The sequence below is a fragment of the Elephantulus edwardii genome, unplaced genomic scaffold (assembly GCF_000299155.1).
Source record: "Elephantulus edwardii isolate Elephantulus edwardi_28Jun2011 unplaced genomic scaffold, EleEdw1.0 scaffold00097, whole genome shotgun sequence".
In the NCBI taxonomy this organism is placed as follows: domain Eukaryota; kingdom Metazoa; phylum Chordata; class Mammalia; order Macroscelidea; family Macroscelididae; genus Elephantulus; species Elephantulus edwardii.
Window position 1 is genome coordinate 2,486,377 of NW_006399847.1, and position 13,672 is coordinate 2,500,048.

General features: G+C 40.1%; 1 protein-coding gene across 2 annotated transcripts in view; it reads left to right on the top strand.

The window, feature by feature from the left end:
- The window catches only part of MYL12B (myosin, light chain 12B, regulatory), a 5,026-nt gene extending 853 nt beyond the window's left edge, over positions 1-4,173 (top strand). Inside the window, exons 2-3 of one of the 2 annotated variants that reach the window (XM_006891392.1) lie at positions 2,729-2,890; positions 3,658-4,173. In XM_006891392.1, coding sequence (XP_006891454.1) covers positions 2,729-2,890; positions 3,658-3,830 — 335 coding nt within the window. In that variant the 3' untranslated portion in view covers positions 3,831-4,173. The remainder of the gene's footprint in view (positions 1-2,728; positions 2,891-3,657) is intronic. The other variant, XM_006891393.1, reaches the window with a different exon arrangement.
- Positions 4,174-13,672: the final 9,499 nt, after the last annotated feature.

A 13,672-nucleotide genomic window follows, 5' to 3' on the forward strand; every position in this document is an offset into this window, starting at 1 on the left:
ACCCCAATCACCAAATCGATTCATCTCATCGAGGGTCTTCCTCTCCTGCACTGTCCCTTAATTCTCCCAAACATGATGTCCCTCACCAAGGACTGGTCCCTCCTGCAACATGCCCAAGTACATCAGACGAAGCTTCAGAATCCTTGACTCCAAGAAGCATTCTGGCTTCACCCTCTCCAGGACAATCCTGTTTGTTCTCGTAGCAGTCCTTGGTATATTCAACACTCTTCTCCAGCACCCCAGCTCAAAGGCATCAATTTCTCTTTCTATCATCTGTAGTCACTGTCCAGCTCTCCAATGCATAGCACTCAATTGCGAAGACTATATAGCCTGGATCAGGCGCACCTTCGTCTCCAGCCTGACATTGTTGCTCTTCAGAACTCTGGAGAGGTCCCTGACAGCTAACTTTTCTAATGCAGTTTGTCTCTTGATTTCCTGGCTGCTGGTACCAAGATTGTTGACTATAGAGCTAAGCAAACTAAAACTGTTAACTATCTCAATCTCTTGACCATCCACAATGATGCTTCCAATTGGCCCAGTGGTGAGAATCTTTGTTTTCTTGATGTTGAGCTTCAATCCGTATTGAAGGCTGCAGTCCTTGACCTTCTGCAGCAAGCGCTTCAGGTCCTCCTCAGTTTCACAAAGCCATTAGTTAGTTATTCTTTTTGTCTTTTCCCTTCCTACCATATTATTTTTAAAAAGGTCAGGTGTGCAGAGTATAGTGAAAGCAGTATAATGGCCTATGCTTTTGATCTAAAGTTCCCAATTGTTAGCATTTTGCAACATTTACTTCAGTCAGTCTGAACACAAATTGATTATGTTGTAGATTGTATCGCATTTTTTTCACGTTCAAAATAGCTAGCGAATTGTACCCTTTTGGCCAAATCACCACAGACTGATGGAAAGTGAAGAGATTTATCTGTGTTGTAAAGAGTGAACACTGCCCTCCATATCCTCCTCCTAGTAGATGTTCAGTAAATATTTATTGAATGAAAAATTGCAATAAAGTAAGAGGCCCATTTTGGGGTCTCCTGTTTAGGGGAACCCTATTCCTCCAGAGATACAGATTCACCTCTTGGACAGCGTCAGTTATTTTTTTTACTTTTAAAAAAACAAAACCAACCTTTGCCATCAAGTCAGTTCCAGCTTCCAAGTGAATTTCTGTTTTTAATTTATAGGGTTCTTATAACACCTTGGAAATCAACTTCCCCCTCCCCAGTATTGTTGTGTTTAAAATCTATAGGTTGAAAAGTCAACCTATTTGTAGTTACTATTACTTATTGAATTCTTCGATTATTTTGCGGCTGAAGTTTGTATTGGGATCTTTACTAGGGGTAATGAGATAGGATTGTACTGTGGTAAAATAGATGCAAAAATAATATATAAATTTTACCCACAATCTAAGGATTAAAATTTTATTATGAGCATTTTGGGTTTGGAGAGGTGTAGTGGCGTAGTGGAAAAGGTGTTGTGCTGCCAAACCAAAGGCAGGCAGTTTGAATCCACTAGGTGTTCTAAGGGAGAAAGATGGGTAGTTTCCTCTGTACAGTTCACAGCCTCTGAGGGTCAGCTATGATTTGGTTCCAACTCGACAACAATGAGTAAGTAAGGGGCTGATGATAATACTGACATGTTTCTTTCAAGAAGAATATCTAACTTAAAATATTTTCACATAAAATCATACAAATTAGCACTGGAACACACCTTAAAGTATCAGGTTCTACCAGACCATTTTACAGACTGAAAAGGGAAGTAAACCATAATGTGTTGCCATCTGCTCCTAGCTTATCCAGTCAGGGGGCAGTCGTGGGATTGAACTCTTTGTTCAGAGCTGTGTTTACCACAGCATGGGCGCTCACACAGAGCCTGGATGGAGGGGCACCCTTTACTGCTGTGACTGCCCTTGCTGTTCTAGGGCAGTTTCTCTCAACTTTTAGGGAAAAATCAGGACCGTTTCCTCACCATCAAACTGAAAGAAGGAAATGTGTTCTCTGTTGGAACTGAGATGAAAATTTCTTATTACAAGCAATATATAAAATGACTTAATGTTAGTTAACAGTGTTTTGGGGATCAGCCTAGTAGTGTTTATATAACACTGTTTAACCTCCCAGCTTCAAGTCTACCTAGTACTTTTAACCTAATTGTTCTTATAAATAACAACTTATTTTTAAATTAAAATTAAAAATTAAACTTACAAATAAAAATGTTGTACACAGTGAATTCATGGACAATGTTGTTGTTTTTATTATATGCGGTTGAGTGGCTTTCAACTCAATGACCCTATGTACAGTAACCCTGAACCCTGCTCTATTCAGAGCAAGCCTTATGGTCTCTGACCCACCTACCAATCAGTCATTGACTGGAAACCACAATAGAAAAAATTTTTATGTTCTCTTCATAACTGGTGATGACTCTTCTGATAGATCTTTAGCATTGTCAGCATGCAGGATATAATGGTCCAATATTGCCTAATCCATCATTTCAGCTGTTTGTTTTTAGTGAAAAACAATGAGGGGAAAGTATCAGCAAATACCATCTATTATAAGCCCACTTACTATTTTTATAGTGATAAATGTGAGATCTTTTAAAATAACTTTTTAAATAACTGTTCCTAATGCAAGCAGATTGAAATTTTGTTTCAAGTGTTAGTGATAAATATTTATATGTGTGGTAAGTGATTCTTGAGTTAGTTCTTTGCCATTAAATGTTGCACTGGGAATTTCTGTAGGGAAGAACCCGACGGATGCGTACCTGGAAGCCATGATGAATGAGGCTCCAGGGCCCATCAACTTCACCATGTTCCTCACGATGTTTGGGGAGAAGCTCAATGGGACAGATCCAGAGGATGTCATCAGAAATGCTTTTGCCTGCTTTGATGAAGAAGCAACAGGTGGGTGCTATGTATTTGTTTCTGCTCAGCCTTATTCCACAGAATAAATAAGACGTGTTTAAGGAAATGTTTAAAGATAAAAAATTTTAAAATAAGTGAAAAAAAATTTTTTTTAAAAAACAACACCCACCACCACCAAAACAAGCCCATTGCCATTAAGTCAGTTGCTACTCAGAGCAGCTCTCCATCTGGTTTCTGAAGCTGTGCATCTCAGTGACAGCAGCTGTCTCCACAACTTACAGCAGCAGGGCTTGTTGTTCCCATGATATTGTAAAGTTAACACTTGTGTCTCATTCACTTAATTATGTTATATACTCATCATTTTGAAAGCCTTTTTAAAAATCTCTGATTGAATGATTGACTGAATATAGAATTTGTTATTACCAGCTGAATTGTGCTCTGCTTATCAAAATCATCATTGGTTTTGTTTTTAAATTCTTTGTGGGGCAAATCTTTACCTTGCTTTTAGGATTATTAGCTCTGTTTTCTAAAAAGTTCTCATTGGGACTGTCCACCTCACATACTTTTTGTGCGCACTGCTCAGATGCAATTGACTGCTAATCCTAATCTAAACTAAAATTTACTGATTGTTGTTATGATTATTTTTTTTTTTGGTGGAGAAATCCTTTGAAATAAATACCAAGTCACCTTCTGATTTTCATGGGAGTGAATGGAGAAAACTTTTGTTGTAAGCCCAAAAGTAAGCAGTCTCATAAGATAAAGATAAAATCCAGGAAAATACTTCTCTTTTTTCTCTTGCCTTCTAGGCACCATTCAGGAAGACTATCTGAGAGAGCTGCTGACCACCATGGGGGACCGCTTTACGGACGAGGAAGTGGACGAGCTCTACAGAGAAGCTCCGATCGACAAAAAGGGGAATTTCAATTACATCGAGTTCACACGCATCCTGAAACATGGAGCAAAAGACAAGGATGACTGAACAAACTTTAGCTGAAACCCTCTAATTACCTTGAGTTTATTCCCAAGACACTTTCTCCCCTCTCCCCCTTAGAACCTGTGCATGCACGTAGCTTCACAGCTTTGCCTCTTATCCTCTCCCTTGGATGTATTTATTCCAGGCCTTTCTGCCACTAGCATCTGTATAATCAGGATGGGAATGGGGATGAGGATGTAAATTGTATTGAAAAACAGATTATGAATAAAAATCAACAAATGTGAAATCCCAGGAAAATATATCCGTATTTCTGGTTTTGCTGGATTTTTACATTTTTATATAATAAAAATGCTATTTTGAAGTAAAGATATTCTGACTCAAATGGAATATAATGACAAATGAGTGGGAGGTGGGGGGGAGGGATCCTTCAACTTCACTTTCTGTCTCCTAGATTTTCAGCTTCTTATAATGCAGATTTATTATAAAATGGATTTTTCATATATATATAGAGAGAAAGAGAGAACAGTGTTCTCTGAAATTGAAGTGCTTCATTATGCAATAAAATACTTATGCCTTTGTATTTTTAATGCCTCTGGTACATTTAAATTATTGTATAACTGTAGAATGTGTCTGAGAAAACAATCATTTTATTGATGTAAGATTCTAAGATAAGGCAAAATTCTGAAGAGCAGTTGTTTTTGAACACTTCCCATGTGAAGGCTTAGTATGTTCCCAGCAACCTTGTGAGAGATGTTTTTGTTAAGCAGATTTCAAATGGGAACTAAGTTCAGAGTGGTTGAAGAATTGCTCTAAGTTGCTCAGTGCAGGAGTTGGCATTCCACCACTGACCTCAACTCACGTGCTCCTGTCCAGGAGGAGCCACGTACACCTGGCAGGCCTGCCTTCATTTCTGTTGCTTTTGAAAATCATTACATAGCCTTGTTTAACTTTAATATCTCAGAGTAATTAATTAATTGAACAAAACTTTGGAAAATTCTGTCCTGGGAAAAAAACAGGAAAGTAAAGAATCCTGCTTCTAGAATTGTTGCATGAAGACGTTTCATGTATTTATTGTAAGGAAGGACTGAAAAGCATTGTATAGCCAAGTCTGCAGATTGATTTAAGTGCTTAGGACTTAATGCTGTGGTGTTCCGGACTCAACCTCTTTGTTGAAAGTGTAGTGTTGACATTTCATCTGCTTAGTATCAGTGCATTTACATATCATTTCTTCATTTATGCTTTACAGGTACATGCCATTCATTTGCTAGCAGTTAAAATTTTAAGTGAAGAAGCATTTCTGTCCTGTATTCCTCTGTTTCACAACTCCTACACTTATTTATCAGTCCTCAGGGCCACAGTTTAAGCAGGCCAGCAGTGTTTCTCTTTGATGGATGAAAGCCCAAGTTTAGAGAAGCACACTCATTTGTATATGAGGGTCCATGAGGGCAGGAATCCTCCTCGGGCTCCCCTAGAGCCACAAAACCAGACTGAGGGCTGCTATTTAAAGAAAGGAAAACCGGGTGAGGTCCTCTAGACCTTCATGAATCTGGTACTTCTCGGCTAACCCAAGGCCACACCTCTCAGGTGATGTAAGAACCCCCCCCCCCCAAGCTGCTCCTTGAGAGAAAGATGGGCAGTCTCTTTTTGTGTGACATACAGCCTCTGAAACCCTGCTGGATGGTCAGCTGTGTGTGGGTTATGACTTCATAGCAATGCTGTATGCAATCAAGCCAGCAGCACCCACAACTCCTTACTAGGTCGCCCACTACCACTCCCTCCATAGCAAAGAATGGTACTTTCCTGGTTTGTCTTTTTCTGTTCTAGTTTAGGGAAAATCCCCAATAAAATGGAACTCAAAATGTTGCAGGGAAGATCCACTGGTGCTTTCACATGATACATGTTAAATAGTAATTGTTCTTCAGAATTTTACCTTACCTTAAAATCTTACATTATGTAAACAGGTGAAGTAGATTGATGTGGCTGCCATGGTAGAAATGGACAGCTGGTACGAAACTGTTGGAGATAGACATGCAGAAAAGAGATGAATGTGGCTGGTCAGCAGAGGCTGCTGTAAAAAGGTTAAATCACGATCTGAATGGTAAGTTGAATTTCAGTGAGCCTAGACCACACCTGGCACTTAAAAACAGTAACATCAGCATAGATCAGCTAGCCCAATGGACAGAAGGCTACCAAGCTGAAGGGGGGGGTGACTTAATCTGTGGCCCTACGGCCTGTCTGTCATTGTTTTTGTTCAGACATTCCTCTAGATCATATAGCCCAGGTTTACAGCGGTCACTTGTGGTTGCTATCAGGCTGAATGCTGACACTGATGTGTCAGATGTGTTAATGGCTGGTTACCCAATGCAGAGAGTGGGGTGGAGCTCCCTGATTAAAACAAGCTTGGAAGGAGGAGTGGCATCCCCTTCCATAATAGCTTGCCTCAAGAAACCCTATGAACCTGGAGAGAGGATGAGACACACCCAAGCGTTGAGGACTCTCCTTCATAGGGTCTATACTTAACAGACCACACCTGGATGAATTTGCCTGAGTGGGAAGTCAAAGGACTTGGGCAAAAAACAACAACAAAACACCATGATTTAAAGACTCAGTATGGCTGTTTTGTATGGATTGAGGTGCAAGAGTAGAAAAAAAAATATCAGGTGAAGAGTCTGCAATCCAGGCAGAGACACTGAGAACTACAGAGGAAATGACTGCTGGGACGCCTCTTGTCCTAACTTGACCCTTTGGAATCATAGTAGCCATGCCTTTTTTTTTTTTTACTGTTCTGCTTAAAGCCAGATTTGAAAGCATTAAGAAAACCAAAACATTGAGACCCAAATATGTATCACATGTATATGATATGGCAGGGTAATCTGGAACATCCTTAAACCAGTGGTTATCAATTGTTACAGGCCAGGCTGTTTGGAGTGCTGGGGAAATGAGTAAGACGAGTAGTCTGGCTCCAAAATGTGATTTTCAAAACTCTGCATCGTGTGGACATTGTTACCCCACTTAAGAGGTGAAAATACAGAGTTAACTGACTAGCTCAACTTTTGAGGCAGTACCAATTTGTAGGCTTTTCCAGATAGAATACCCTTTTCATAAACCTACAGTTTTCTAGTGGAATAATTTCTTGTTGAACATTTCTTATTTATCATTCATATGTATAAAAGCCATTTTATTATTTTAAAACTCATTTGCATATTACACATTTAATAAATCGTCTGCCCTGATAAAGCAGTTCTATGAAAATAACTTCAACTATATGTAAACTCTTAGGTGATTTGTTTTCTTAAGGTAAGTTGCCTTTAATGGCTTTGGAATCAGGATGTCTTAATGTGTATGTTTAATTTTGTTGATCCAGAAAAGCAGTTGTTGACAGATGCTGCATCTAAAAATTAACTTGTTTCAAACGATATGAAAGAGAGTCTTCGAATTCTAAAAAGAAAGCATACTGGTGAAGGTCTGGTGGTCTAATAGTAGGAAATTGCGCTGTAATCCCAAAGGTGTACAGTTCAAATCCACCAAGCGCTCCACTGGAGAAGGGCAATCGTCACCAGTGTGATTAAACTGCTTCTGAAACCCCATTGGAGGGTGAGCTATTGGGTCCTTTCTGACTTGATGGCACACAACAACTGAAAATCATGTTAAACATATCATGGGCTATCATCAGGGATATCACATATGAAACTTTTGAATGAATATTTCTTGCACAAAAAAACGATGAAGATTGAGGTGAATTTAACCTCGGTGAATTTTCAGAACAAACCCCTAAATGTCCTGTTGTTTCAGAGACAATAACCAAAAGTATCACTAGGTGGCACTATTGTTCTTAGCATTGTAGTTGACCCAGTACTAGAACTTGTGTAAAAGTATCCAAAACAAGTGTAGTCAAAGCCACTAGTCCCAGTAACACTGTAAAGTCATCCTTGGCACTGTCTGTTCTTTGCTTCTTACCTTTTTTTCTTTTTCTTTTTTTAAAAAAAGTGTTTCTTTATTCAAATCACAATCAAACATGAAACACTTTAGCTGTAAATTTCAGAAACCCAGGAGTCCATGTTACTACTGCTGAGAAACACTTAATAATCCAAAATGCCATTGTTTTTCCACTTGGAAACAGGGGTTTTTTGTTTGTTTTTTATTTCTATAAATTTTATTGAACAAGACAGTGGAAACAAATATGTAAGGGACCTATCTTCTCTGCCTTTACCACCATTTACAGTTAATGTAGCATTGTTTTTTTAAGGGTTTTTTTCCCCTCTTACCTTATTTTTTAAAAAGAAAACTGATGACAAATTTTATTACTGTGAACCTCATACTTTCTGGGTTCCATTAATCCAAAAAAGGAAGGTCTAATATCTAGAATTCCTTTTTCTATTTCTTTTTTTAAGTTTTATTATTTTTGTGTGTGTGTACTGTCAAATTGGATCTGACTGGTACAGGAGGAGATTGTTCCTCCTTCTCCAGCAGAGCATAGAATTACTTTTTCTAAAAAGAAAACAGCAAGCCATTTGCAGAATTCATTCATTCACTATTCAATCATTCATTCACTGTTCAGTCGTTCATTCATAAACAGTTACTGAACAGTCCCTGAAACAGCCCCTGACAGCGCCAAATCCCATTAGGCCCTGGTGCTTTCTCATTAAAACGAAGACTTGGTTGAAAATTAGCAGGTAAGTTTTGCCCTTGTATAACCGGAACTTCCTGTCTGGGTGACTTTGAGCAAATCATTATTACTATCCTCCTTTACAGAGCCAGTGAAACGACTTTGAAAAGTCCTGTTCTCTATGAATGGTGGTAGTGGTTATATATCATCATGGCACAACTGACCTGTAGCTGACCCTCCAGCAGGCCCATGTTTCTCCCGTGGAGCACTTGGTGGAGCTGAACGGCATTGGGTTGGCAGCACAAATCCTTAACACTGAATCACCAGAGCACCACTATGAATGATTGTTGTTTGCCGATGAGTTGGAACCGACCTATAGCTGGCCCTTCAGCAGGTATTCAGAGGCAGTAAGTAAATCGCACAGAGGAGATTGTCCATCCTCCCGAGGAGCAGCAAATGCATTCGAACTACTTGTTCGGGATTGCAGCACAGCTTACCACTAGGCCACCAGAGCTGCACACGACATGAATAGTTGTTGTTATGTGCCATCCAGTTGATCACAACTGATAGCAATTCTATACACAATAATACTGAACCCTGCCAATCTCACTGTCTCTGACACACCTACCCTCATTACCCAGTTACTGTGTCAATCCATCTCATCTGGTCTCTTCTCTCCTGCGCTGTCCCTCCACCCTTACAAGCATGATGTCCTTCTCCAAGGACTGGTCCCTCCTGGCATCATGCCCAAAGTATGTGAGACAGCCTTACAATTCTTGCCTCCAGAGCTCTGGTGGCCTAGTGGCAAGAAACTGCATTGCAATCCTAAAGGAACGTGGTTCAGACCCATCAGATGCTCCGCTGGAGGAGGGGCAATCTCCTTCTGTGCCAGTCGGATCCAATTTGATGGTACACAACAATTAATTTTAAATTTTTGTTTTTGTTTTTTTTTAAAAAAGTCTTGCCTCCAAGGAACAGCTTGACTTCACCTTCCTTAGGACAGACTTTGTTAGTTCTCTTGGAAGTCCTTTGTATGTTCAATATTCTTCCCCAGCACCACAATTCAAAGACATCAATCCTTTTTCTGTGAAGATCATGGCCTGCATCAGGTGCACCTTAGTCTCTAGACTGATATCTTGCTCTTTAGCACTCCAGAGAGGTCCCTGACAGCAGATTTTCCTAATGTAATTAATCTTCTGATTTCCTGACTACTGGTCCCAAGAATATTGATTGTGGAACCAAGCAAGCTAAAATTGTTAATAATCTCCATCTCTTCTCCATATATCATGAGGCTGTCAATTAGCCCAGAGGTGAGAATTCTTGTTTTCTTGATATTGAGCTTCAATCCATATTGTAGACTACATACAGTCTTTGACTCTGCAGCAAATACGTCAGGCCCTCCTCAGTTTCAGCAAGTAGGTTGTGTTATCTGCATATTGCAGGTTATTGGTGAGTGTTCCTCCAATCCTGATGCCACATTCTTATTGCTAAAGATCAGGCCCAAAGCAAATGGCCTTGAACAAAACTTATTTGTCCTTTTTTTCCCTGTTTATCTCTTGGAAATATGGTCAGAATTGATGATAAAGTAGATAAAAAGTGCTTTGTTTAAAGGGACTAGAAATAATTAATGGAGGGGGAGTGGGTGTGTTTAAATGAGAAAAAAGTGTTTGTATCTTGCAGGATGTCAGCCATATCTCTTCCAACCCCCACTTCCACTACAGTTGTCTCACTGCCAGAGTACAATCCTTCCTTTCAGACCATCGTTCTGAATGAACATGATGATGCACATTTCCCCAGACTTTGACAAGCAGCACAGAAAAATAATTATTTCCCCCCCCCCCCAATTATCTGAAAGCAAATTGACATTGGCTAATTCATGAGGTTGTGTTTTTCTCACTGATGTCCACATTGTGTCCCGGTGTTGTTGGTGACACAGATACTGACCCTGTTGTGGGCATGTTATACTGCAAGCGTGTTGGTTGTCTCAAAAATGCCAATTCCTCCCAAAACTGTTCTCTAAGAAGCTCCTGTTTCTTTAAAATACTAGTCTTTTGCATAACAAGTACTGCTGGAGCTATAGCACAGGTCAAAACTTGAGGCTTTTTAAAAAATACTTGTTCTGATAAAACTGCTTATTTCCTCAACTCTGCCCTCATGTGAGCAAATGACATGACAAAGAACTCAAGCAAACATGTGAAGAAGAAAAAAAAGAAAAGCCTTGATTTTTTTTTAAGGACTTAGAAAATAGTCATGTGTTCCTGCTTATTTAAAAGGCAGACTTAGTCTGTTTTCTATGTTATATCCCCACCAGATTATCCACAGAGGAGAGCACGTCCATGTGGTATGTGGTATGCTAGAGATGAAAGTTCTCTTGAGAGAGACGCAGCCACTTCTCGGAAGATAAAGGCGCAGAAGCCTCATATATCTTCCTGGATGTATTACAGTTCCTCGGGGCAGAACTAGACACCTAACCCAGGTTTGTTCTTAGCCTCTGTGGTCTCACCTGAGTATTTCCTTAGTAATCAACAGGACGCAAATAGGCTTGGTCAGCCTGTCCTATTAGTTAGTTGTTGTTATTGTTGCTAGGTTCCTGTCCAGTACGACTCAAAGTGACCCTATTAACAAACCAATGAGAAAGACTGACACAATAGCCATAACAATGGACTCAAACTCAGCATTGAACATGACTACCAGGAGGAGTGCCAACATTTCCTCCGGTTACACTGGGGTTGCTTTGAGTTACAGCAAACTGAAGCTTCTGTTAAAATTAAAGGTTCCTGAAGGAGCAAATCAATCCCAAATTAGACAGCAGTTTGTGAAGACTGATACGAAAGAAAATTTTCAAAGAGCTTTGGAACAAAAAAATTTTTTAAAAACTCACAAAAGAAATATTCTGATCAGTTCACATATATAAAACCATGCTTTAACAGACACAGCACGGTAACACTCCCTTCCTCATTGCTGTTGGAACTCAAAGCTGACCCTCCATTGGGTTTATAGTAAACCACACAGGAGGAGATTGCCTGTTTTTCACCCCTTGGGTTAGCTGGGAAACTCCCTACAGACTTGGCCACCAGAGCTCCCTACAAAACAATGATGGGAGTCCTTAAGCATTATTTTGCAAAAAGGGTGAGGCTTTTAACACCTTAATCTATAGGTATTTTGAAGACTAGCCTGGAGCATGCTGAGAGAGGAAGGGGGAGGAAGGGAGCCAGCAGGCTTCCAAATGTATGACTTTTGAAGTTCTACTTAGAATAAACAATAAAGAGAAAAAAGAAATGTAATGGACCCTGCATCTTTGGCAGAAGCCTCTCCTGATAAAAAGCACGTAATTCTTTTGAGCTCCTTCCCGATCCCCATTGTTGATCAAAAAACTTTACAGGCACTGTTTTCTCTTTTATTTCTTAGATTGTGTTGTTAGATGTCATTGAGTCCAGTAAGGACCCATAGCGATCTTATGTGCAACAGATCTAAACCCTGTCCTGTCCTGCCACTCTCACACTTCTTGACGCACTAGAGCCCACTGCGGCAGTTCCTGTGTCAATCCACCTGGTTGAGGGTCGTCCTCTTCTTTACCAACCCTCTGCCTTTCCAAGCATCATCATGTCCCTCTCCAGTGAATAGCTCCTCCTAGCAAAATGCACAAAGTGTGAGAGACCAAGCTTTATCATCTTTGCCTCCAAGGAGAATTCTGCCTGCATTTTCTCCAAGACGTATTTATTTATTCTTTTGGCAGTCCATGGATATTCAGTACTCTTCTCCAACACCACAACTCAAAGGCATCAATTCTTCTGTCATCCTTATTTAGCTTTCCGATGCATAACAAGTGATCAGAAAGACCATGACCTGAATCAGGTGCACCTTAGTCTGCAGATTGACACCATTACTCCTCAATAATTTGGAGAGGTCTCTGACTGTAGTCTTTCCCAGGGCAATGTTGTTGTTGTTAGGTGCCATCAAGTTGAGTACAACTCATAGCAACCCTGTGAACAAAAGATCTGAAACCTAGTCCTGTCCTACTCCATCCTCACACTTCCTGACACGAAAGAGCCCATTGCAGCAGTCACCATGTCAATCCACCTGATTGAGGGCCTTCCTCTCCTTTGCCAACCCTCCACCCTTCCCAATATCATGTCCCTCTCCAAGGAATAGCACTTCCTAGCAATGTCCAAAAAACATGAGGCAAAACCCCATCATTCTTGCCTCCAAAGAACACTCCAGCTGCACCATCTCCAAGACATAACTGTTCGTTCCCTTGGCTGTCCATGGGATGTTCAGCGCTCTTCTCCAACACCACAGCTCAAAGGTGTCAATTCTTTTTCTGTCATTTTTATTCATTGTTCCAATCTTGGATGCATAGATAGTAATCGGCCTGACTCAGACACACCTTAGTCCTCAAGTTGATATAATTACTTCTCAATAATTTAAAAAGATCCCTAACTGCAGATTTTCCCAGTGCAAGGAGTCTCCTTATTTCCTGATTTCAGGTACCAAGGGTGTTAATTGTGGATCCAAGCAAGATGAAACTGTTGACAGCTTAAATCTTTTCTCCATCAATCATGATGCTATTTATCAGTCCAATGGTAAGAATCTTTGTTTTCCTGATACTTAGATGCAATCCATACCAAAGGCTGTATTCCTTTATCTTCTTTGTCAAGTGCTTCAAGCCCTCCTCACTTTCCGCAAGTAAGGTTGTGTCATCTACATAACACAGATTATTGATGAGTCTCCTTCCAATCCTGATACGACATTCCTCTTCATAGAGTCCAGCTTCTCGGATAACTTGCTCAGCATATATATTGAAACCCTAACGCACTCCCTTCCCAATTCCAAACCATGTAGTGCTCCCCTGCTGTGTTCACACAACAGCTTCCTTCTCCAGGTATAGGCTCCTCATAAGCACAATCAAGTGCTCTGGGATTCCCATTCTTCTCCATCCCAGTGCCATATGCCTCTTGATTTCCTGACTGCTGGTACAAAGAGTGTTGATGGTGGATCCAAGAGAAATGAAGTTATTGACAGTTATAATCTTTTTCTCCATCTGTCATGAAGTTATCTATGGCTCTTTTTATTTCCTTGACACTGAGATACAATCCATATTGAAGGCTATATTCCTTGATCTTCTGCAACAACTGCTTCAAATCCTCCTCACTTTCAACAAGCAAGGCTGTGTCACATGCATAATGCAGGTTTTTGATTAGTCTTCCTCTAATCTTAATGCCACATTCTTTTTCATAGAGTTCAGCTTCTCAAATAATTTGCTCAGCACACAGATTAAATA